The sequence below is a fragment of the Artemia franciscana genome, chromosome 6 (genome assembly GCF_032884065.1).
Source record: "Artemia franciscana chromosome 6, ASM3288406v1, whole genome shotgun sequence".
NCBI lineage: Eukaryota > Metazoa > Arthropoda > Branchiopoda > Anostraca > Artemiidae > Artemia > Artemia franciscana.
This window is the reverse complement of record NC_088868.1, coordinates 24170906-24197553: the sequence shown is the minus strand read 5'-3', so window position 1 is coordinate 24197553 and position 26648 is coordinate 24170906. Positions and strand designations below refer to the sequence as shown.

The following is a 26648-nucleotide window of genomic DNA, read 5'->3' as shown; positions in this document are numbered from 1 at the left end:
TCCCCAAATGCATCTGGTAAAAACTTTGAGATAACCCCCCTCCCCCCTGCTTCTGAGCAAGGGGGAAGGGTTGTAACTTGTGCCCTGTGGGTATATAAAGTTTTTATGGATAAAAAGTTTTATGGAGTTGAAAGTGATCCTATGGCAACTAGTCCAACCCTGTCTGGCAACCCTCTTTTCCAAAAAAGTGTCCAATTGAGTTTCTTATATAGTCATTTTCTTCAAAATAGATCAAGTATTATACATAAAAAAGACTCCAGGGATAACTCTTCCAACCAGAACCTGGGGGCAAGCATTGTAAATTATCCCCCAGGGGCCTATAAGGTTTTTATGGAAGGGATGGTAGTATAAACCTCAGAGGGGACTCATTCAATTGTAAATCAGAATTTCTATGGCCCTCAAGAGTCAAAAGTGATCTTAGGGCAACTAGGCCCCTTTTCCCCCCAAATGCATCTAATCAAAATTTTGAGTCAGTTTGTTCAAAATAGTTTACCAATCAAATAAAATAAACTGAGGGATCAACACAGCCCCCCTAAGCCTGGGGGAAGTGTTGTAAGTTGTGCTCAAGGAGTGGATAAGCATTTATGTTAGTTTTGGTCATATAAACATTAGAGGTAGATCATTTTGTTGTAAATGGAAATTTCAGTTTACCGTTTTAAAGCCAAGGCAGTTGAAACATGGTGGATGTGAAGGTTAAAAGTAGCTGTACAAACATTTTTGTACTCTATTGCAATATTAGGCTAAGACTTACTCTAGAGAATCTAGTCAATTCCTATGCGTCAACTTTGGCTGAGATCAAAAACTATATCTGGAATTGGTAAATATTGAGCAGTCCTTTTTTCTGACCTATAAATAAAGCGAACATACCACTTAATGCCTTTTTTTGCCCATTCCAAATATAATGATCACTTATGGTGCAAATTCAATTTTAAGCCCTTACAGATCCTCAAACATGAAAACATTTCCTCTTATTTTAGATAAAGTTTATATACCTCTGTTATCTCCACTCTTGTTAAAACTGGTTGGCCCATAAATTGAATTGAAAGCAACAAAATCAAAAAACTCATGGGAAATATATAATATGAGCTATGTAAGGTCAGAATGGTTAGGCTAGTGTAAGTTAAGTTAAAATTGATTTGCACCAAAAGCAATTATTATATTCAGAAAGAGCATGAAATGACATTGAGTGGTATGTTCACTTTATTCATAGGTTAGAAACATGGACTGCTTAATATTTACCTTAGAATATGTTCTTAATTCGTTTTGATATTAGGCATCTGTATTTCAACATTAGCTGACAGTTTTAGCCAGTAATATCAAAACCCAAAAAATCGAAATCAATTTGATTTTTATCTTATACCTCACTATATTAGCCTCTAATTTCAAATTTAAAGAAACATCTGAATTAAATGCCAGGTTGTGTAAAAAATTAACACAATTTTGATGGTATGTACATAGTGTGTTTCAATTTGAAAAAGCCATATTCCAACTTTGAAGACTTTAAGTTCTAATCCTATCAGACTATTCTCTAAATAATCTTTGAGGCCTCATCAGAAAAAAAAGCAACATGTGTATAAAAGCAAAGTTGTGTTTGAAGGGACATGGGCGTATTGGCCCTCTAACCATTCAGATTAAGCTTCCTTGTGTAAATTTTATGTCCAATAGGGTGTAACATGCCTGTCATTTGTGAAATACATTCATAGTATATGTTGAGGTAAAAATTTTGATTTGCAGTATTATACTTAGATGTGTATTTAGTATGCTCATATATCAATTAAAACCACATTCAGTTGAAACAAAATATTGATTTAGAAATAAATGCTTAATATTTGGTGATTTAGGATTTCTGTATTGTAATATTTGTTTCCAATTTCGAATTAACAAAATTAGAAAACATTAGGCTTTGGTGAAAATTGAACATTAAAAAATTGTTGAAATCAAACACCATCCATGAATTTTTTTTTTAATTTGAACATTCCTAATGTCATTTCAATAATTAACATTTAGTTATTTGATACTGCTCCCTAGATACCCTGGTTGATCATGAGTAAGCAGTGTTAGAGCTTGTCTGCATTTGCAAAGGTGGGATAAGGAGGAGAGTTTTGAGGGGCTGTTGGATCAATTTCTGCCCTTCAATCACACAGATTGAACATCCTTGCTTGAATCAGATTTCAAAATAGACCTGATTTATGTACCCTTTTTCAAATACGCACTTACTGTGTTTTGATTTTGTACATATATAATTTGATAGTGCCCTCTGTTCTGTAATAAGCAAGCTAAGAAATACATATTGGGGAAATCTGGGGGAAATTGAACCCTATTTGGGAAATGTCTTCTAGGAGAGAAGGGTGTCAGAGGGACATGCACCCAAGGTTGCTGCTTAGTTAGTGTCCTCAATCTAGTTTCAACAAAGTGCGACATGCCCATTATGTGTGAAATTTGTACTCTGTTATGTTTTGATTTCTGATGTTTAAGTAACAGATTTCACCTTAGATTTGTAATCTGTAAACTCTGAAATCCTGGAACACCTTTTTCTGAGTGAAAAAAGGGGCAAAAATTAGGGTACAGGGGGCTGGAAAGAAACAAGACAAAAGCCATCTCTATGGGTCCATTGATCATGCAAGCTGAAAATCCTTTATGTTTGTGATTCAACATATTGTTACTTGTCTACAATTAAAATTTGCCTGATAAATCTCTGCTTTATATTGGCTATTTACATAATTTAGTCCCCTTACCCTTCATACTACCCCATTTGGTCATACTGGGTGGGATCCTTTTATTTGTTCTAATTAAAATGGATTCTGAAATCTGGTCGAATGTCAAATGAGACTGCAGGAGGGTATTGGGTGTTCAAGGGGTGGTTGTTTGCTTTCCAATCAGTTTATATCCTTTAAAGAAGCACTAGAACTGTCAATTTGCAATTAAGTGAGCCCTCTCCCAAGTGTTTATGACAATATGTTCTGTATGATGAGGCGGGAAAAGAAATACATATAGTGGGCTTGTAGCTCTTTACCAGGTCAAATGTGATAAAAATCATATTTGAATATGATTGAGTATGATACTAAAACCTGTTTTTGCACTGAGGTTTTTGACTTGATCTTGACCTTGTTTTTAAAATTCTGGACGAGAATTTTCAGTAATATTAAAATTAATCCTAGTATTTTTTTAAGAGCTATGGATCATGCAGAATTGATAGCTGAACTGCCACGAATAGAAGCACTCACACCTCAAGAAAGACTTCGACTTGCCAAAGAAAGAAGAGCTCTCCAACTAAGAAGATGTTTGCAACTGGAAAAAGAACAAGAAGGACGAAGAAAATCAGCAGTAGGCCTAAGCTCAAAGAAGAAGATCTTAAACTCCAGACGAATCAAATTTCCAGATACAATACGCCTTCTTGAGGCTGCTGCTAGAAATGATATTGATGAGGGTAAGTAGTTGAGGGTATGAGGGCAAGTAGGGATAACTTCTTCAAGAAGAGTCTTAGGATTCTTTGACAAATCTTTAGTTTTGTTTAAATGATGGATAAATTTAATATTTGAGTCTAATAATATACTTTTTGGTTTAGTATACATTGTTTGGATACTTATTAACTTTAGGAATATTTGTTGAAATAACGTTTCAAGCTTTATTACCTAAGAACTGAAATCGTGGATCAGTTTAAATAAATAAAAATATTCTGGCAAATTTTTTGATTGCTCATATTTTTGTGTAATAATTTCCAAACAACTCTTTTGAAAACAAATTGGTAGGGAATTGAAGATCATAGGTCCTGAATCATGACTTCCCTATTTTTCACCAAGTGAGGACAGCTTGTTTTCGCATCCAGTCAGTCTGTAGGTTGAATTCTGCTGCTCAGACTCAGCCCGTTTTGTATTGCGTCTGTCTGCTGGTTGGACTCACCCAGGATTTAACTTTCTTTACACTAGGTGAAGACCTACATCGTTTTTGCATCAATTATAGGGCCTAGGTTTTTATTACACTGGGTCGGACTGCTTGCAACAAGTCAGTCTGTGGCCATGTTTCAAAATTCTGTAGCTTGGATTTTGCTCTTATTTACCCGAGTCAGGAATCAGCCAATCCTTGCACCACGGCTTGAAAATACTCCAGCTTGGACTTAGCTCGTTTCTGTACATTTTGAGTCAAGAGCTTCGTTTTGCATCAAGTCAAAGCTTTATTCATTTGTACACCATCTCAGGGCTTAGGTCATTTCCCTAATGACTTAAGACTTTCAAGCCAGCGATTTTAAATCTTGTGAACTATGTTGAAATTATGAGAAACTATCCATTAAAGATTTCGGGAGAGGACCCAGGTCTCCTGAATATGGACTACGTGTTTACGTGAGAAGGAGTCATGCTTTGTTGAAAAATACTTTACAGCACATTCTTGGGCATAAATTCTATTGAAGAAAGAAATCAGAATATTGATGAATACAAAAAAATATCAGAACATGGAGGCTCTTTAGTCTCAAAGCATGGACTATCTGAAGATAAACCATATTTTACTGCTACTTAGATTAAATGTGTAGTATAGAAATATCATCTTGGATCATGTTTCGTGTATTAAATATGTGTTTCGACTACTATCAAACCGTTCATGGTAACGAACTGTAAGTAAGGAGCGACTTGGCTCAATAGTAAACGAAAGTGAACTCTAAAAATCAAAGTTTTGATATTAATAGATAGATCGAAAGCATTGGCTTTTGTGATGGTTCCAAATATGTAAGATTTAAAAGCTACAACCTTCAACACCTCCAGAAGCTACAAGCCTGAAAAAAATTGCCTGATTTAAAAAAAAGGGGAAACATCCCCAAAAAGTCAAATAATCCTAAGGCAAATTGCACCTATCAGATTCAGCGTATCAGGGAACCCTACTGTAGATGGTTCAAGCTCGCATTAGTAAAAATGTGTAATTTTGTGTTTTTTGCCAGAAGAAAGATCATGGATGCGTGTTTATTTGTTTGTTGTTCTTTTTCCCGGGGGTGATTGTATCGAACTAATGGTCCCAGAAGATCGGGAGGTGCATTCGAACGGAAATTAAAAGTTCTAGTCCACTTTTTAAGTGACTAAAAAATTGGAGGGTAACTACCCCCCTCCCAAGTCCCTTTTACCCCCAAAGTCCTCCAATCAAAATTTGGGATAACAGTTTTGTTCAGCATAGTTAGAAGATGGAGTAACTACAGCTTTAGGGGTAACATGCCCCCCAAAGCCCGTAGGGAAAGGGTTGTATGTTCTGAAATTTGCCCGCTGTTTGCGCATAGTATTTGTCATCAGAAAGTATACAGACTTTTTCGTTTGGGGGGGGGGATTTCGTACTTGGGGTGGATTTCCATGAGGAGAATTTATCGTGAGGGGGAAATTTCACACTTGAGGTTTTTGACAGAATTTCTCTACGAAATTATTAATATTTGTATTACTTTATCTGTGCGAACTCAATTTTATATGCAGAGATCTTCTGGAGGAACTGTCAGGGGTAATTGTCCATTGGTTTTGGGTTTCTGGGAAAAAATTTCCACGGAAGGGGAGATTTCTGGAGTTATTAGAAAAACGATTAGGAATTCGTCTTTTTCAAATGAAAGTATGCCAAGGAGTATTTTTCAGGCTGAATCGTCCTCAATAAATTCTACGGAGGGGGGAGGAACTTTCAGTGAGGGTGGAATTTTCCGGAGGCTATTTTAAGGAGGCTGTACTTTACGTGGGATAAACTTCCCACGGGGGAGTTTCCCGTGAGGGGAGAAAACTTTCCATAATGGGTAAGCCAGATTTAGTGGCATTATTTGAAAAACAATTAGAAAAAAAAATCATGTTTTATAAACTGAAAATAAGGAAGAACATTAAAACTCAAAACGAACAGAAGTTATCCCTTATATGAAGGGGTTACCCTCCTCCTCAATGCCTTGCTCTTTACGCTAAAGTATGACTGTTCGTCCCAATTTTTAAGAACGACTTCTGAAACATAAGGGCCGTTTAATTAGAATAGGAAGCTGTTCTAAAAGTTCTCGAGACTTAAGCGGGAAGAGTAAGGTATTAAGGTGGGCAACCCCTTCATGAACGGAAAAATTTCTGTTAGTTTTGAGTTTTAATGTTGCTCCTTACTTTCAATTGACAGAACTTTTTTTTAACTAATATCCTTTAAGCGCGTATACATGCATTTATTTTAGATGGTTCACATTTGGAAAAGGATTGAGAGAAACTAATAAAAAATTGACTAATTACATAAAAACTAAAGTAAATAAACGAGGTAACATTTTCGGGAGATGTTCAATGGCAGATATTTTGAAAGATGGAAGATATGATAGGAAAAGTCCGAATATAAAGAGATTTTGGGTGGGGTATGAAGGGAGGGACCTAATGGTCTCCCCTTGCTTATTTGCCTGGACTGAACCATTTCTGTTTCAATTGTTCAAATTTTAGTTCTAATATTATTGTACTCTTTTAAAGCAAAACTAAGAGGGCAATTTTATAATTTTTCTGTGTCAGGAAGGCCCTCTTCAAGGCCATCATCTTGATTTGATTGCAGTTTTCAGTCACATTTTCACTAATATATCATGTGAGAAAAAACTGACGCATCATTCAAGCTAAAAGAAACTTCTACCAGGTGATGGCCCTGGCCATTATTGGACCTGAGCCCCTTTAATTTTTCCACTCCCTTGGTAGCTCTATAATACATATCTATTGTATTATAACATGGACAATTGAGTAACGACATTTTTTTCGCTGATTATTCAATTAAATCGGTTTACTTGTAATTAGCCAAGGAACAGTTATAAAGAAAAGGGTAAATTACAAATAATACAACTTTTGTAATAGACGTCAGCGTCTATTTCATCGAAAATATAAATGAGTGATAGCAACAATACAAAAAGTCTTAATGAATATTATCTTGATATATTCACTAAGCCTTAAAAAAATATATTTCCTGTTAGTATAAGGATGAATACTTGAATCCCGTTTATGATAATGTGGACGGATAATTGCGATAACGTAATCACATTACTCCACAAGGATAGTCTAGTCTAGACATTTCTTTTTTAAGTAATGAATAAAACTGTGTGGAAATTAAATTCTAAAACCGAAGTTAAACTATTTATTGACTTCAGCTAAAGTGGCTGCTATAACAGAAATATTGTTGCCATAATTCAGCGCAAAAATTAGCATTTAAAATAATATCTACCTTCCGTGGTTATATTATCGCCTTCGGAACAAAAATGAGTTAATGATTTTGACTCATCTTGATTTGATAAGTCAGTTGAAACCCACTTGAACTTTTTTTGTTCATTAAAGGAGTCCAATCGTTGCTACTTTTAGCCGTGCTAGCACATGCAGAATATCCATAACCTAAGAATTCCCACCTATTTTTTGGCTTTTGTTTTTAATTTGAGCAAAAAGTCTTGCTCTAAAAATGCCCCTTCCGAGTTATTGGATGTAATTATTCATTCATCACTATTTTGTATTATTATCAAGGTCATATCCAGGAGAGGGCGTCAGGGTTTGAACCTCTCCCTGATATATTTTTCCAGTGCGTGAAAACATAACGAAAATGCATATAAAAATGATCATGTGTTTTTAAAGTTTTTTTTGTACCTTCCCCCATCCCGAACAAAAAACCGGGATGCGCCCCTGATTATTATATTGCTTTTGTTTGTTTTGTTTTTTGTTTTTTCATTGGCATTTCGTCTTGTAGTGCGAAGGCTTCTTGAACATGGCGTCGATCCAAACTCGAAGAATGAAGACGGGTTAACAGCACTTCACCAGGTATAATATTAATGTTATTTTTATGATTTTTACTGACTGGTTGTTGATATTTGAAAAAAAAGAAATCTTCTCAAATGAAAGTAAAGAGTACCTGCAACTAATCCTTCAACGAGAGTAGAATTACCATTGGCGTCATGTTTTAGTGTAAAGTGATGGAGTAAGGGGGAGGGAGCCCCCTGCATATCTATAATAAATTTATTTTCGTTTTGATTGATAATATTGATGTTTGTATTTACATTTGACAAAGACTTACTTTATGTCCGTTTTGATATAATTAAACAGTTGTATTTTAAATATCAGTTTTATTCTAAATATGAAGGATGTGACCGCTCTGCAGACTTGTGTTCTTTCCGATAAAGTTCAACTTTTACGTAAGAATGCCCTATAAAGGACATTCATCCTCGTAAATAATTTAACCGCTAAAAATAATCTTTTTCGGGGGGAGAGAGTGTGAAGCAGTAAAACCATTATATAGAGTACAATTTTGGGATTTTTCAGACCCGATTGGTAGGTATGTGAATTTTATATAACTTCGAAGACCACACTACCTTTCCTTGACGAAAATATAGCACTTCAAAATAGGGATGAAACCATTTTAATTGACAGTGAAACACATATATGTTTTCTTTTTAAACTGGATATTTCGAACATAACAGTTCAAAATAGAGATTGAACTCAATTTATGATAATTTATTGAGGTCAATTAAAGTAAATTTCATTTCACCTAAGAGCTTGACCTCTGTCCACTTGATATGTCAGATAAATCTAGTGAACCGGAACCGAAAAGACCAAGGAGATTTACTTCCGCTGTTGCATTGAAAAAAATAAGAGCAATAAACTATTTGTAATTGGTACAAATTTTGTTTGTTTTTATTAATGTCTTTTAGTTTACTGCTGAGGATGGACACTGTATATGTGTTCGAAATATCCAGTTAAAGAAAAAAAAAACTATGTGTGTTTCACTATCAATTAAAATGGTTTCATCCCTATTTTGAACTGTTATATTTTTGTGAATTTTATTTTTACTGAACGGTTAGACCAGATAATTTTAAAAAATTTTAAATGTGTGTCTAATGTTTCATTATCAATATCATGATTATATTAGTAATAATGGGAGTGGGCAATTTGATTCTATTTTTTCTGGAGGAACAAAGAAGAAAAGCTTGTCTGAAGTTCACAAAATTTTCAATAACTTTTGAATAATTTTTTTTTAGCCCACTAAATAGTATAAGCAAGAAGTACAGCAAAACTGTCCCAACTATAAATGGAGAATTCTTAAGGGATCATATACCCTCAAATTTGCGTAGAGCTTTTTTGTTGTTGTAAATACAATAGAACTATTACAACTATAGTTATTATAATAAATATAATTATTGTAATTGTAATAGATATATATCACTCATTCCTATTTCCTGGAAGTTGAAGCTTGTAAGGGGGCGTGTCCGAAAAAAAACTAAAAACGCTAGTTATAACTAAAAAATTACTTGGTTGTATCCCTAAAAAACCGTAACAGCTTTTTGTTATTTGTTATTATCATTAAACAGGCATACAAATAAAATAAATATATCCGTCATTCCTACTTTCTGGAAGTTGAGCTTGTCAGGGAGCCTGTCCCTCAAAAAACTAAAAACTCTAGATCTAGATAAATGCAACCAATAAATGATTTGGTTTTATCCCTAAACAATCGTAACAAAACCGTTTGTTTGGTCCGGACTTGTATGGAAATGCAATTAAGGTTATATTAGAATTTAAGTAATTTCTACTTCAATACGCTACCTGGGTGCAACTGGGGGTAATATACATTTTAGAGAAACTGGTACTCTTCAACGTCGTAGACAAAGAGCAATGTTAAAATATTCAATTTCGTTCAAGAGATTTTGAGTTTGCAAATCTTCTTTCATTAACTCCTCATTCGGTTTGAAAAACAAATTCGGTGACTTGCTTAACTGTTCGGTTTGAAATAGTTTTATCGTCATTTTCTTAGAATAATATTATCAAAACCTTTCAAGTATTTCTATCTTAGAATTGCTTAGAATTTATTGGTTTCGTTTCGAAAAAAAAAATTCGTATCCTACTTGGAAATAATTCAAAATCACAGAAGCGTATGTACAGGAATGTACGTATGGATTTACTTCAGCTGTGGAGGGCTTAGATTCTAATAAAACCAGCAAGAATGGGCTCCATGAGACCTAAGGAGTCTGTAAATCTTCTTTCGCAAACTCCTCATTCAGTTTCGAACAGAATTCAACAATTTTTCTCATCGTTCTGACAGAGCAGTTATAGCTGATGCCCAAATGCATTTTCATCCTGCAGTTTTGTAGTTTATTTGTTTAATTTATCAATGACGTCAATAGAAATACAATTTTGTAAAATCATTGAAAAATCACAATATAAACATTTGCAAAGTTTTCAGTACCATATTTAAAATTTTTATCAGAGTCCAAATTATGACCATCCGGACCAGAGGGGGGGGGGGTTATGTTTGTCTGTCCATAGTTTAGGGACTTGTTAACTCTTACCTTTTTTGTTAAAGTGTTTCTGGTGGTATATAAAACATTTTTTTAGACTAAGAATTATAGTGAAAAACCGAAATTACAGAGAATTTCAGAAAATTCAAAAATTTTGGAGAATTTTGTAAAGAAAAAAAAGTCAGGATTGAGAAGACTGGAAAAGTTTATAGAACACAGTACTGCTAATAGTTAGAGAAACACTACTTTTGAAAATTTAAGCAAAATGGCTGTCTTGGGATCGAGTGCCCAACTGCCACCTTCAATCGTACACATTTAAATGTACTCTAAAATTCCAGTTTTAACAAGGCGCAGCATGCCAACCTTTTCTACTACTATGTTATATCTGAATATTGGTTACATCATATGTAATGAGACAACCCGAATAATTTGTTTTTTGGCTGTAGTCTCTAAATTCTATGATAAAACTGCTCTAAATGGAGTGGATTTGTTGCAAAATGACATTAAAATATCATTTTTCTAAAGAATATTGCAAAAAACATGCGTAGCAGGGGGGCTTTTGTTCGTCCCCTGAAAGTCATGATTTTTACCTAGTTTTCCATAATTGACTTAATCTCTGGTTTTGCTTACTTGAAAAATCAATCTTCGAAGGTTTTTTTTTTGTTCTGACAGTCAATGTGGAAATCAATTTTTAAACGAGATTTTGGGACAGAAAGGCACTGTTTATAGAATCCTATATTCTTCCTTTAAATTTTACGAAAAGCTGTTTTTTTAATCCTAGTAAAGAGCAAACCTCGACCGTAGGATATCCATGTAGAAATATTGTCGTTCAAGTTGGGGAAGGGTTTTTAGCAATGTCAATTTGAATGATGCACTTATTATTCCAGTGGAGCAATACTTTCGAGGGTTTCAGGATCTTTTATGAAATTCTAAGACAGTTTCAGTGGACAGTTTCTTTATAAATCTTTTTTTATATTTCATCTACGATAGGCTGTGATTCGCTCTTTACTAGGTATGATTGAAGAGAGCAACACGGAAATAAATATTAAAAAGAAAAACTACCGCGAGAAAAAAATTTGTCGTAAGTAGATCATCGCCATCAGACTATATATATATTTTTTTGATTCGGTGAAGAAATTTTATTGGATAGATAAGTTTTCTTGGAAATTACGGCTCAGATAATTATCTAGATTGTAAAAACTAGATTATAATCAAGGTTTTTATGTCATTATGGTGATAATGAACATTCTGTTTGGAACACTATCAAACGACGTCTACATGATAGACAGTTTCGTATTAAGTTTTCCCCTCCAAGTTTTCCGCTCGAAGATTTTTATTGCGTAGGTTCTTTGCTTTTTTCTTCTTTTTTTTTATAGCAAATCTAACGGAAATTTGTTATGGAAAATCTGTCATCGGTGCGAATTGCTTCACGACCTCTTGAATATTAGAATAGAGTCTGAATATTATTCAGTATAGGACAGTCTGTACTGACTGACTTGATTGGGTATTAAGTTGGATCTTGCAGTCTATAGTACAGTCAGTATATTATTCAGTACAGTCTATTCTATTATTAGTAGTAGTAATAAATGTAGCAGTAACAGTAGTATGAGCAGTGGTGTGCACATATTGCCTTTTGGTGAGATGTTCTTCCCCTTTAAGTATTCTTTGTAAGATCCAACTTAATGCCCAAATCAATTCTTGAGATACGCTATTTAGACGTGTGCATGCACATTGAGTCTTTTGATCTAGTTTTGATGTTGAATTTTACTGTACTGACTATACTATAAGACTGTACTGAATAATATAAATAGAGTGCTGAATAATAGAATAGACTGGTCCCTTGTCACCAATTTATGATAATGTATTTAAGAAACATGAAGTTAAGACAAGTTGTTCAGAGTCTCACCAACATGGATCCTTATAATAAAATACTTAGAAATTTAAAGTTTGCCAAGTTAAATAATTTGAAAGGAAAGGTAGGACACCACCCCCCTCAAAAGGGAGCGCCCATATTTCAGCCATATGTGATTAATAGAGGATTTTTTAAGCAAGAAAGATCACCAACGCAAAAAGTATATTTTTTCCAGTGTGTGCAATAAAGACAAAACATGAAAAAATGAAAAGAGGTCGCCATAATGAATTAATTATTGGCTGATTGTCATGATAAAATAGTCTGAGTTTTCAGTCGTTTTCTTAGTTAGGAATCAAACACTAGGTCAGCACCTCTTCTGCTCATTAAACAAATATAAATGAGCCAACTAGTAGTCTTTCTACTTTCTTCAAACAATTTTTATTTATTTTAATCTATTTATTATATAAAATAGCTTCTTTTGACCGAATTTGTCGAATCTTTTTGTACCATCGATTCTTTTATTCATAAATATGACCCCTGATAAAAAGATCAATGAATATTTGGTGACGATAGTAGATAAGAAAGCAAAGAATGTATTATTTAACTACCTTGACAGCTTTTTATTGCTTTCTAAAAAAAAGACATTCTGTGATTAAGTTTTTATCAAGAAGAGAATCCAATAGCTTAGAACTCTTGAAGGTTAGGTGGCTGTGGAAATTTGAGACTAGGTTGTAGAAAGAATAGGTGTTTCCCGGTTCCATATACTTGAATTAGGATTGCTCTATCTTACTTAACTTTTTTATGCCATTAATAAGAAAAACTGTAGATTTTTAAGATTTCGGCTTTTTGGAATTAAAATAATAATATATTGAGTAATATATAATAATATATTGAATATAATAATATAAAGAATTATAAAAATATAATATAATAATAATATATAATAATAATCTATATATATAAAAATAAGTTGTGTGTGTGTGTGTGTGTGTCGGCTGACGTCATGTTTTCGACTGACGAAATTACAGACCGGGACATCGGGACACAAATGACGACCGGGACATAGGGAATATAAATGACGACCGGGAAACTCAAAGAGAAAGCGATCGGGACACAAGGAATGTTCGATTAGCAATCACCATCAACAAAGCACAGGGACACAGAGAGTATAAATGACGACCAGGACATAAGTAAAAAAAAAAATAAAACAAAAGGTAAAAACTACAAAAAAAACTAAAAAGAAAAAAAACTAAAAACTAATAAAAAAACTAAAAAAGCTAAAAAACTAAACACAAAAATTTATTTCATCATATACCAATTCAAAAACGAATGTATATACAGACCGGGACACCGGGACACAAATGACGACCGGAACACATGGATGACTACCGGGACACAGGGACACAACTACAACGGGGACGCCGGGGGACACAGGGGGATATATAAATGACGACGGGGACACAGGGAATGTTCGATTAGCAATCACCATCAACAAAGCTCAAGGGCAATCATTAGAATCATGAGGTATAACCAAAAAAATAAAAAAAAAATAAAAAACTCAAAACTAAAAAAAAGACCAATTCAAAAACGAATGTATATACAGACCGGGACACCGGGACACAAATGACGACCGGGACACAAGGAATCATGAGATATAGATCTGGATATGGATTGTTTTCCCATGGACAATTATATGTTGCATGTTTAAGAGTCGGTAAACCTGATAATCTATTTATATGCACAGACAATGGGACAGCGAAGAATGTTGTATATTCGCAAGTTTTACGTAGTTAAAAACATATATATATATATATATATATATATATATATATATATATATATATATATATATATATATATATATATATATATATATATATTCACAGGTGGGACACAGGGACACAACTACAATGACGCGTAACGACTTACGCGCGCGGGGGGGCGCGAAGCGCCCCCACCAACTAGGTTTTAGGGTGGCGCGAAGCACCACCCCAACAGCTAGTATATAATAATAATATATTTGAATTATAAAAACAACGGTTTGATTGCATGAAGCCTCTCCCCCCTTCATACGTGTCTGAATCTATATTAAAAAAAAAAACGCAGATTTATCATTCGTATCTCTATACCCTTGCTTGTTAAAGAATTGTTTTTCCCTGATAGGCTTGTTTTTAGAACTAGAATTCCGATTATTTTCTTATAGGACAAATTTATGTGCTCTGGAACTACTAGAAACTGACTACTTCTGCTAGAAACTGAAACTACAGTAAATAAATCTGCAAATAACTTATGTGTAGCTATCGAATAGAGAACTAGTCTCTAATCGACTTTTGTTGGTTATTTTCATATTTCCCAATATAGACCCCAGGCGCAATCTCTACCACTAGTAGATTAGTTTGGATTATTCGTCCGTTTCCTTACCTTTGTCAGTAATTGCGAAAACTTAGCATGCCATTTTGTTGGTACAATATGAATTTTGGTTTCGTGAAAGTGCATTATAATTTATTTTAATACATAATGGATTTCAAAAATTTTTTTCACTGGTGATGGCTATGGGAAAAGGAAAGTAATACGAATTTCGGGTAAATCGTTAGCAAGCGCTAAATAGTTAACCAGAAACTGCTTGGGATTTTTTTCGGAATTTATTCTGGAATTTTTTTTTCGAAATTTTTTTCCATTTATTTGCCTTTTTGTAGTCAAGTACATATATATTACCGCTTAATGCCTGACATCTTTTGGGCTGTTATTGTACGAGTGACATGACAAAATTCAATCTAATTCAGAATTGTTTCTATTTTATTTCTTCATTTTTCACTTTTCTTTTTCCTGTTTTTCCGCAAAACATGGTGAGATACAAAAGTGGAATTTTTGGTGTATTACCAAATTTAATTAGCTGGTTGTTTCGAACAGTCTATTGAACTCTTTTAGAAAAAGGGTATACTATATTTATTAGCGCATCCGTCGCTAATCCTAACCTTTTCGTTTTGTGTATTCGACTATATGGATTCCAACTGAAAAGCTTACTCTTGACTGCCTTATTGCTCAGCAACAATACAGAATCTGGTTTATGACATGAATTTACTGTATTTTTTCAATTAAAAGGTTTCCAGTAGAATTTGATATCGGAGATAACTAAAAGAGGTTAAGTGATAAAGAATCATTGTTGTTTGTTGAATGTGGCTGGGAGTTTTTTAATATTTATTTTATGATGGTTATTTTTGACGATTTTACGTCCTACTTGGTGTAGGCTGAAATTCCCCAAAATAGTACCCTTGGTACTACTTTTTTCTCCTGCATATATCGACAGGGTCGAGAATAATTTAGCCAACTCTCTACACCATTTTGTTGAAGGCACAAAAACCTATGGTGCCGTCTCATTGAACAAAGATTCTATTAATGATTGCCTATCCCTTCAAGCAAATCTCTTGGAGATTGAGAAATTGTATAATGCTTAGGAGGCTAGCATTGATGCAGTAAACATGAAGTATTGGCTTATTTCACGGCTAAAGGCTCAGTGCTGTCATCCAGATTTCATCTTTAAGAATGAAGCCATCAAGAGTATTGACGGGAGATTCCTCATAGGAAGCTTTTCTTTACAGATCTCTCTTGGAATACCCACCTCAATCGGACCTGATCCTCTTGCGTTAGATAGTTGACAGCAATTACTTCCTCCTAAATCGTTCTTCATCCAGCTCGACCATCCCTTTATGTAAATCATGTACAAGCTCTGCCGGCTTTGACTACCCGCTTTATGCCAAGAATTGAAGCTTATTTGATCCCACTAAGAGTAGGTGGAAAAGGATTAGTAAGGTAGGCTGCAATAATACCTTAGACAAACTGCAACTTACTAATTCTCGGTTTGATCTGGCGTCAATTTCTATCGCCTGCAGCAAATCTACTCATAAGCCTCTCAAAAGCTTTATTTCGCATACCTTTGTTTTTCAAAAGGTATGCTGGTGCATACCTATGTCATTTCAACTGTACTAGGAAATACTTCGGAAAGAGTTGGTGAAAAACCTGCTTCGTCCGGTGCTTTGCATCTGTCTGTAACTGTTTTCCTTCTGGTACTGTTCAACCAAAGCTATCTATTCGTTCCTTTAGCAAAAGGCACAGTATATGCTTCGAACCTTGTGGTGAAACTGGATGAGAGACTAGCGGCATAACAGGTATTTTCATACCCCGAATGCGGCGGAAAGTGTTTAAAGTAGTTTTGAATGGAAGCAAGACAGTTTGAATTGTAATGGATCTACTCATATTTCCTCCAACTCCCTTAGAATAGCTTCACTTGAAGATTATTGGAAGACCACCCACACAATGTTTGTATGTTTTCTCGTTTTGAAAATGAATTATGATTCATAATTTTCAGGGATTAGAGATAATAAGAATGGTCCATGTTATTGTTTTGTATATCTTAAGCATATTAATATCTATTGTACGCCTTTGCGCTTATTAAACGTCATATTTCCCAAAATATAATGATTGAAATAGAACTAGTGGAAGGAAGCAAACTACATTCTCGTACTTCAAAATCAAATGGGAATTTAGGCTTTGAAACAAAATACTTCAGTCATTTTTGAATGACATAATGATACTAATACCCGTTGAATGCATTTTTAGCTTTGTATTTATATGATGAAATTTGAATTTTACTATGAATTTAATTGTTCAAAACAGAAATGTCACTCTATTGAAAAATCATTTTTAGTCGGTTTGGGCACATAAATTCGGTTGCTTTGATCTAGTGCTTGATTTATTCTTATTTTCAAATCCTTAAATAATTTCAGAGCTGTATTGATAACAATGAAGAAATGCTCCTTCTTTTGTTACGATCCGGAGCAAACGTCAATGCTGAAGATACAGAAAGATGGACACCCCTCCATGCTGCTGCTACTTGCGGACATAAACGTTTAGTTGACATTCTCCTTCGAAAGTAAGTTCATGGTTGAATTTTTGGTGCTTACAGCAAGACATTTTGTTGAATTTAAATTATTTTGGCGAGGTAAAAAAAAAAAAAATGTTTTAAATGCTTACACAAGGTTCAGAACATTAAACTTTTTTGTGTCTTCTATCGAATCCGCTCTCGAGACTTTTGTTTATATTTTCTATCAGGGAATAAGATTATGGATGAGTAAAAAAAATAGAATGATCCAAAAATTAAATTCAAATTCATTTTTCTAAATTTGAATTTATTGATTTGTCAATATATATTTAATTGTTAAATTTATTAAACTAAATGTGAATTTATTCTCCGCAATATAAATTTCAAGCAGTAAACATTTTTAACGAATTAAAAAAGTGAAAGGGGTCGGGGTGTCTTGATGTCACAGAATTCTGAACAAAAACTGGAAGTTTAAATTTAAAAGAAAATAAAAATAAACTTAGCTTCAACCTCAGACTACAACCTTGAGTTGCTTTAATCAGTTAAAAAGCCATTAAAAGAAAGTTAAAGATACTCAAGTAGGAAACTCCTTCCTTTTAGTTCCATTTATTTTCATCGTTCTATCACTTTTTTCACATTTCCTTGTGAAATTATTTAAATTTCTTTGAAGGTGTGTATCTTGCATAATAATTTGATTCGGGGAGGGAGCCAACTCGTCAAAATGATAAAAAATTCGTATTAACCGCCGAATTTTTTGAATGTTTATAATACTGATTAGGAAAATCCCGATATACGTTTGACCCCAAATGTACAACTTTTATCATTGAAAAATTCTTATCTTTCTTAATTACATAGAATCCTTAATGTTTTCTACCTTTAGGATTAATTAATTGCAATAGATTTTTTATCAAAAAATCAGTCTTTGACCTTTGATTAAATACAATTAGCCAAGTGTTGCAAGAGGAAAGCAATGAGCGACGACAAAAAGTAAAGTAAACGTAAAATATCCTATATATGAGGAGAGTTAACGCCCTCTCTCCCCTTATTTGTGCTAGAGTTTGATTTATGCCTTCTGAAGCATTTAACCAAAATTAATAATAAATGGAAGCTCAGCGGAAAGAGCGGTGAGTGAGCGTGATTAAAGCGAACGTAAAATATCCTATTTATGAGGAGGGTTAACGCCCTCTCTCACCCGTTCTTATTTATACCAGAGTTTGATTTATTCCTTGTGAAGAATTTAACCAAAATTTATAACAAATGGGAACTCAGCGGAAGGAGCGGGGAGTGAGCGTGATTAAATCGAACGTAAAATATCCTATGTATGAGGAGGGTTAACGCCCTTTCCCCCCTCGCTCTTATTTGTACTAGAGTTTGATTTATGCCTTGTGAAGAATTTAAACAAAATTTATAATAAATGGAAACTCAGCGGAAAGAACGGGGAGTGAGGTGGATTAAAGCGAACGTAAAATATACTATGTATTAGGAGGGTTAACGGCCTCCCCTCCCCCGCTGTTATTTGTACTATAGTTTATGCCTTATGAAGAATTTGACCAAAATTTATAATAAATGGAAACTCAGCGGAAAGAGTGGGGAGTTTGAAGGGTATTACCTCTTTAATATATAAACTATATCATGCTTATTTTAAGTTTAACATTGCTTCATATTTTCATTCTAAAATAATTGCTATTTTTTATATTTAATTTACGTCCATTTTTAAAATACTCATGGCCAGGTATGGAAAAAGTTCCAAAGCTGCCATTACCAGAATCTGACACAATTCCAAAAGCTGTCGACATTTTAGCAACATAACTTGTGTTTTGACAGCTTTTATTTGAGCAAGAAGTATTTTTATATGTAAAAATGATATTTTCAGACAAATATACCAACAAATTCAAATCTACCAACAAAACTGCCAAGTAGCATTGCTACTTAGTTACCTCACTTTTTGCACGGTGATTCAAGGTTATCCGAAATATGAGGTGTGGTTGCCGCTCACTAAATCTTCAAATCCTCACTCTAAAGGTATTTTCTGTATAACGATGCTATAAAAATGATAATCAACCGCGAAAAAAAAGTAAACTCCTTGTATATTTTAGAATGGGGTCTGAAATACCGAAAATGGTTTTCAAAGATGTAATGTATTAATTTTTCAGAGGAGGTGAGCAGTTTGTACAATAAATATTCCTTCTAGGGGGTGTCTCTTTCACCTCTTCAGGCAAGAATTTTAATGAAATATTTATTTCTTGCTTACAATTTTTCCACAATAAGAAGAAAGCTCTCACACCCTCATCATTATATTACGAGCAGTATCCCAATATACTTCCAAATGAAGGAAGGTTAGAAGGTCAATTCTCTGTTCATATCAACCTTAAAAACCCCTCATGAAAGGCTGAGTAAAAAATTGCTAAAAATTGACCTCATCTTTGCTTTTTCGAAAACTATGAAAATGCAAAGAAAAAAAATCCAAAAAAAGTCAAATGTTTTCAGTTTAGAAATTACTCGAGAGTTGATAGGAGATTTTAATGAAAACAATAAATGATATGTGACTAATATTGGAAGTATGTTTATGTGACTAATGTGTGATATGTCAGAAGGAACATTATGTCCTCATTACAAAAACTAAAGGGTGAATTTCATATTATTTTCTAAGGGTTTGGAATGGAAGGAGTTTTTTTTAGTGTTTGTATCCACCTGTTGAAGTGTGAAAATATAGTTTGTTTTTTCATCGCAGGGGATAGAGAAGAGCGGCAACTACAGGGGCCAAAAATTCCGCAATGCAAACAACTCCAACAAGTGCAGAACAAAGTATTGTTTACTATATACGAAGTCAAAGTCACATTAATCTATCTCATATTGTTATTTTTGCGATCTTCTTTATGTCGTTGTTTTATTTTAAGTCGTAACTTATCTTCAATAATGCTCAGAAATAAAATAAATACTTAGTTATGATCCTGAAGGAAAATAAAGAGCTTCACTTACACCGAGCACCTCTTTATGTATACACTTCTTTAAGGTATTGATAGATCCGGCATATACGAATTTTCAGTTGTTAAGCCTATACTGGCTGATGCAAAATTTGTGGGTACCATTATTTTCAGAATTATATCAGTTACTATCTATAGGTGTAAAAGTCATGGTAAGTTTCAGAATGAAATATTTCTATGTAAGTTTTGTCAAAACTATCTAAAAATCTTGTTGGTCGTTCTCGTGTAAAATAATAAAATATAGGATATATCCCGTTTTGAACCCGATGATGTTTGATATATTTAAGCCCTAGAATAATATAGAATCGAAATTGTGCTAAATTAAGTGGTTTCTATACACCTTTGTTTTTGACCGGAATACATTTTATTTGTGAAGACAGAACGCAACAGTAGCCCCCATCTAATTTTTATATTTCTCTGGCAATGGCTTGAAGGGAAGTAGGGAGAAACTGTAGTACGATAAGCATGTAAGATATCAATTTACTATTAAGTAGGGTGATTACTGAAAAAAAAATCAATAAAAATGAAATATCTCATCTATCCTGAGGTGTTATGTCTGAGAAACGTACCTCTTTTTTCTTTTTATTGAAAGCTGATTACTAAGACCTGACGAAAAATCGTATGCAGTAAAAAATAAGAATGAGCATTAATATGAAAAGAGTTTTAGTAACTTTAGCTGTAGAACAGAAAATACAGAATGCACTATTACTTCATTGTAACCCAGCGTTGGGTAGTTTGACTTTCGTTTTTTGTATCCTTTTTACAGGTCATATGTTCAACTTGCGTTTATGACATGTACCGCAAAAGGGGTTAATATGTTATAAATCTCGGATTGTTTTAGCATAAAGGGTCGGAAATTGCATCATTTTTAAGATGCTTCAATTTCACATTCGGTTTCGGAACGAAGTGAAACATTTTAATATTTTCAATAAATGAATAAATTCCAGAACTTTGTAACTTCTATGTTTTTTTTCTTAAATCTTTTCGAATATGATTAAACCGAATAAGCTTTACATTATTTGTTTTAATAAACTAGATTAATGTGTTAATCTATAGGGAGACATTTATGCTCGAAAAGAAACGGATAAAAAAAGGCCTAAGTTTGGTTCCATTCAGTTTACTTGCGCTGCACTCTTTATTTAAATGAAATTTCTAACATAAAGCCGAAGTATGAGAAATACGTTGTGTCATGTTTATTTTAGCTTAAATTTTTGTAAGAATTATATAAAAATGGAAGTAGTTAAAGGAAAAGATTTGAATAAGAGTATTAAATCTATAAAAAAAATGGTTCATCAGGTAGAATTCACAATTTTCAAAGTTTTTGACTATATTCTCTTGGAAGGCATACGATTCTCGAGAGCGCTAAGAGATCCTACAGCCCCTGAAAAAGAAACAACTGATAAACCAAGTGTTCCACAGGAAATCTAGCCTTGAAATTTGGTTTCTTTGGATGGTTTCTGTCCTAAAAGAATTGCTGACTCTCTCCTTGCCTCACAGCCATAAAAATTGCGCTATTAAATATGTTCTCTTTTTCTTAGCTATTAAGCATATGTGTCATTAATGTTTTTCCTAAGACATAAAAGAAAATCTTGGAATATTATTTCGTATTATTTAATACAACTATTACCATGTATGGATAGAATTTGCCGAATTCGGTTTATGACTGATGTTTCTTCATATAGGGGAGCAAATTTATTGGCAGTTAATTCGGATGGAAATATGCCCTATGACATTTGCGACGACGAAGAAACCTATTACTTCATTGAATCAGAAATGGCAAGACGTGGAATAACTCAGGTAACTTTGATATCAAGTTTCAATATTTCAGTTAGATCATCTTAATAATTTCTCAAATAAAGTGAAAGGACCACCACGAGGAGGTTGGGGGAGGGTGAGGGTAGAAAAGTGCCTTTGATAAGGGTACATAAAATAGATCTTTGGCACCATAATGGGGGGTTAAGCCAGACCTAAGCTCGACAAATCCCCATGCATTTTGGGGAATAAAGGGCTCAAAGCGGCCCCATAGGACTCTTAGCAGCTCCTGTCGAGCTTGCTAACGATGTTATCCAATTTTACAATTATTAGTCTATTCAAAATTACTGATATCCCTTACCTTACCTTATTTTGTACGAGTTATGCAGGTGTTCCTTCTAATGTTACGATACAGTAAGTGTTTGAATCTCACTGGGTGAAACCCAGTGGTCAGAGGTCATTGGATTAACGAGTAAAAGCTATTGGGACGTCGTCTAACTTGGCGATAGCAGCCACTTGCAGGATTGAGGTTTGCTTCGATAGTTTTGAATCAAAATTTAAATTAGCATCCTTGGCAGGATTTCCACATTTCATATTATGTTTTAATGAGGCCTTTCGTACTTTATCCTGTGGATTCAGCCCGGACAAATATCTGGTCATTCTGTTATGGAAGGATTTCAGGAACAGAGCTTCTATTTTTTATTGGCCGCGTTTTTGCTGAAGTGAAGAACATAGGAGGCTAGATAATAAATTGATAGACTGAAAAGGATTAAGCCCGGACATGTATCCGGTCATTCCGTTATTGAAGGATTTCAGGAACAGAGCTTCTATTTTCTATTGGCCGCGTTTTTGCTGAAGTGAAGAGCATAGGAGGTTAGATAATAAATCAAATTGACTGAAAAGGCTCTGGCTAATCGAGCTCAGGTTTCTTTGCTGGATCCCACGTTAATGTCTATGACTGACCCAAGAGTCTCAAACTTATTTATCAATTCAATCTGAGAGGGATTCAGTTATAGGGATTAGTAAGATCGACCGCTAGTCATACCTTTTATCTTCTTTGTGCTCGATTCTAATGAGGATTATGCGCTATTTCTACATCTGACCACTCGTTGCAGGTCTAGGGCGCCTGAGTTGAACACAATTCATGGTCGTAATAGTTTCTTGGCTTTATTTACGTCATGTATCGCCACCTCTAGAGAGGAAGTTTTGTACCATGCCATGGGCTAATTTCACTCTTTTAAAACTCCCTCCATTGCAAACTACCCACTTGAAAAGGTAGGGAGGTTGGTATCACCCTCCTACCACAACCTAAAAGCGAAGTTTTTTGCTTTATTAAAAAAAAATTAGATGGATATTCTGTTTCTCATATTTCATAAATTGTATTTTAGGAAATGTGGGTTTGAAATAGAAAATAGGTTAAATAAGTGTTTTAGGCGTCTGATGACTTCCATTACTGACTAATTCTCACACTTGAGCTGTTTCTCCCATGATATGCTCAGAGTTGGATCTTCTGTATAAGAGAATTATCTGCTTTTCGAAAATGAGGCAGTATGTAGGGGGAGGGGATTTGTAGACAAAGTCAACTTGTTCTGATTTCGTTTTCACTTAACGCCTTTGTGTGTTTTTCTTCACTTCTCCGCACAGTTTCAACAATCTCTTCTGACACGTGGACACTTTGATAAGCAAACAATGATTTTCTTTGTTTTTTTTTATCAATTTGTTGTTGTTTTTGTTGTTTTTTAATGCTTCAGGTCTCCATCACAGATGATGATATGCCGCTAGGCCTGGTAATTACCTCATTTTCCAGCACTGATGTATTTCTTATACCTTCTCTTGAATTGGTCAAGGGAAGCATTTTTTGGGATTACCTCTGCCGGCAATCTATTCCATGTGGTAACCGATCGCTGAACAAACTCGTTTTCAGATATTCTTGGCGGGGAGTTTCATGCTCTAGGTAGTCCTGACGAGCTGTACTTCGGTGAGTGTGTCGCAAGGGCTTTATTCTATTAGGAGTGAGCTTCAATAGCTCATCTGATGGAGGGTTACACATGTGCTTGTAGAAAACCGAAATGAACGCCACAACGAGGCGTTTCTTGATCAACTGTTGGGTTATTGCTTTTGTGTTACCAGAGGTTGCTGCACTAAATGTTCGATTTTGAATTTGCTGGAATTGAGCGATGTGGCTTTTAGGTGCATCAGCGAAGAGTACACATGCACATTCCCTGACAGGTCTGATGCAGAAAATGAAAAGTGGCAGAATAGAATCATCAGGGAGAAGACTTTTGCATCTTAGGATAACTCCTAGCTTCTTGAAGGAAGAGGTTCTAATTGTACTGAGATGCTCGGTCCATGAGAGATCTGAAAAGAAATCAACTCCAAGTAGGCGCAGTGTATCAACTCGGCTCATTTGGCGCAGTGTATTAAGCCTCTCCTTTCAAGACGAAATCAGGATAGCCCCCATATTGCGCGCCTTAGCTTTTGTTTTCGATGCATTAAAACTTACAAGCCATGCATCTGCCCACGCCTCAATTCTCTCCAAGTCAGCCTGAAACTCCTTTTGGGGTTCGTTGGGATGTTCGTCTCTTGCAATTGATGTTTTTGTTGTCGTGTCATCAGCAAAGTGGTGAGGTTTCTTCACAAGGTTGTCCCCTTGGTCGTTTATGAACACCAAGAAAAGAGTTGGCCCAAGAATACTTCCTTGGAGTACTCCTGATAACACTGAATGTTCTTTTGATATGAAGCCATCGAGGACAACTTGCAATGATTGTTGACGAAGAAAGTCAGCAAGCACCTCAAATAGTCGACAATCTTTCAATTTACAAAGAAATCCCTTGTGCCATACACGATCAGAGGCTTTTGTGGTGTCAAAGAAGAGAAGCTAAAATATCTTGCCCCTGAGAAAGAAGCTCAACCCACTTTTAATATTGTGCAATCAGACTGTCTAATGTAGACCGTTTTCTGCGAAAACTGTATTGTATGTCTGCCAGCAACACATGTGACTCAAAATATTGGTAAAAGATCTTATTAATGACGCTTTCATAAACTTTACCTACACAGGACAGCAGACTTATTGGACGATACGATCCTACACAAGTAAGGTCGGACTCTGCCTTTGGGCCAAGAACCACATAAGTAGTTAGTTTTTTCTGATGTTACCATTCCTACAATATTGGTGTTAAGTTTTTCAGTAAGAAAACTTTAGCTGTGAGAGTAGGGCTTACATTTCTCGTATAATTATGTTTGGTTGGGAGAGCTCTTCGTACCCAAACTTGAGCTTTTGAGATGTGTTGCAAAGATTCAAATATGCGGTGGATTTCAGCGGGTGAGACGGGGGTAGGGTATGAGGATATGTGCTTCAGATGAGTTAGGATGTAAAATTTTTACATGTAAAGAAGAAATTTTGTATGTAAAATATTGGCTTATATTCTAAACAATTTTAAACAGTAAAATACGCATAAATTGATAGCTTGCTGATTCAAAAGTCTGTTTGGGTTTTTGTGGCACTTGGTATTAACCAAGTGACATATAGCAGTCGCCAATTCTGTCGGTCTGTCGGTCCCGGTTTTGCTACTTTAGGCACTTCCAGGTAAGCTAGGACGATGAAATTTGGCAATCGTATCAGGGACCGGACCAGATTAAATTAGAAATAGTCGTTTTCCCGATTTGACCATCTGGGGGAGGGGGAGTAGGGGCCGGTTAATTCGGAAAAAATAGAAAAAATGAAGTATTTTTAATTTATGAGCGGGTGATTGGATCTTAATGAAATTTGATGTTTGGAATGATATTGTGTCTCAGAGCTCTTATTTTAAATCCCGACTGGGTCTGATGACATTGGGGGGAGTTGGAGGGGGAAACCTAAAATCTTGGAAAACACTTAGAGTAGAGGGATCGGGATGAAACTTGATGGGAAAAATAAGCGCAAGTCCCAGATACATGAATGACATAATCGGAACTGATTTGCTCTCTTTGGGGTAGTTGGGGGGGGGGAGTAATTCTTAAAAATTAGAAAAATGAGGTATTTTCAACTTACGAACGGGTGATCGGATCTCAATGAAATTTGATGTTTAGAAGGATATCGTGTCTTAGAGCTCTTATTTTAAATCCCGTCCGGATCTGGTGATGGGGGCGGGGAGTTGGGAGGGGGAAACCTAAAACTTGGAAAACACTTAGAGTGGAGGGATCGGGATGAAACATGGTGGGAAAAATAAACACAAGTCCTGGATAGATGATTAACATAAACGGAACGGATCCGCTCTCTTTTGGGTAGTTGGGGGGGGGGGGGGTATTTCTGAAAAAATAAAAAAAAATGAGGTATTTTTAACTTACGAACGGGTGATCGGATCTCAAGGAAATTTGATATTTAGAAGGATATCGTAGCTCAGAGCTCTTATTTTAAACCCGACCGGATCTGGTGACATTGGGGGGGGGGTTGGGAGGGTGAAACCTAAAAATTGGAAAACACTTAGAGTGGAGGGATCGGGATGAAACTTGGTGGGGAAAAAACACGAGTCCTAGATACATGATTGACATAACCAGAACGGATCCGCTCTCTTTGGGGTAGTTGGGGGGGGTAATTCTGAAAAAATAGAAAAAATGAGGTAATTTTAACTTACGAACGGGTGATTGGATCTCCATGAAACTTGATTTTTAGAAGGATATCGTGTCTCAAAGCTCTTATTTTAAATCCTGACCGGATCTGGTGACATTGGGGGAAGTTTGGGGTGGGGAGACCTAAAATGATGGGAAACGCTTAGATTGGAGGGATTGGGATGAAACTTGGTTGGAAAAATTAGCAGAAGTCTTGCATACGTGATTTACAAAATTGGAACGGATCCGCTCAATTGCGGGGGGGGGGGAATTCTGAAAAATAAGAAAAATGACGTATTTTTAACTTACGAAGGAGTGATCGGATCTTCATGAAACTTCATATTTAGAAGGACCTCGTAACTCCTATATCTTATT

At 34.9% G+C, this 26648-nt stretch overlaps 1 protein-coding gene across 2 annotated transcripts in view; it reads left to right on the top strand.

Annotated features, from left to right (window-relative positions):
* The window catches only part of LOC136028219 (protein phosphatase 1 regulatory inhibitor subunit 16B-like), a 71888-nt gene that overhangs the window by 3451 nt on the left and 41789 nt on the right, over positions 1-26648 (top strand). For both annotated transcript variants that reach the window (XM_065705937.1, XM_065705939.1), the window contains exons 2-5: positions 3171-3427; positions 7681-7751; positions 16856-17001; positions 21617-21731. In XM_065705937.1, the coding sequence (XP_065562009.1) occupies positions 3175-3427; positions 7681-7751; positions 16856-17001; positions 21617-21731 (585 nt within the window). In that variant the 5' untranslated portion in view covers positions 3171-3174. The remainder of the gene's footprint in view (positions 1-3170; positions 3428-7680; positions 7752-16855; positions 17002-21616; positions 21732-26648) is intronic.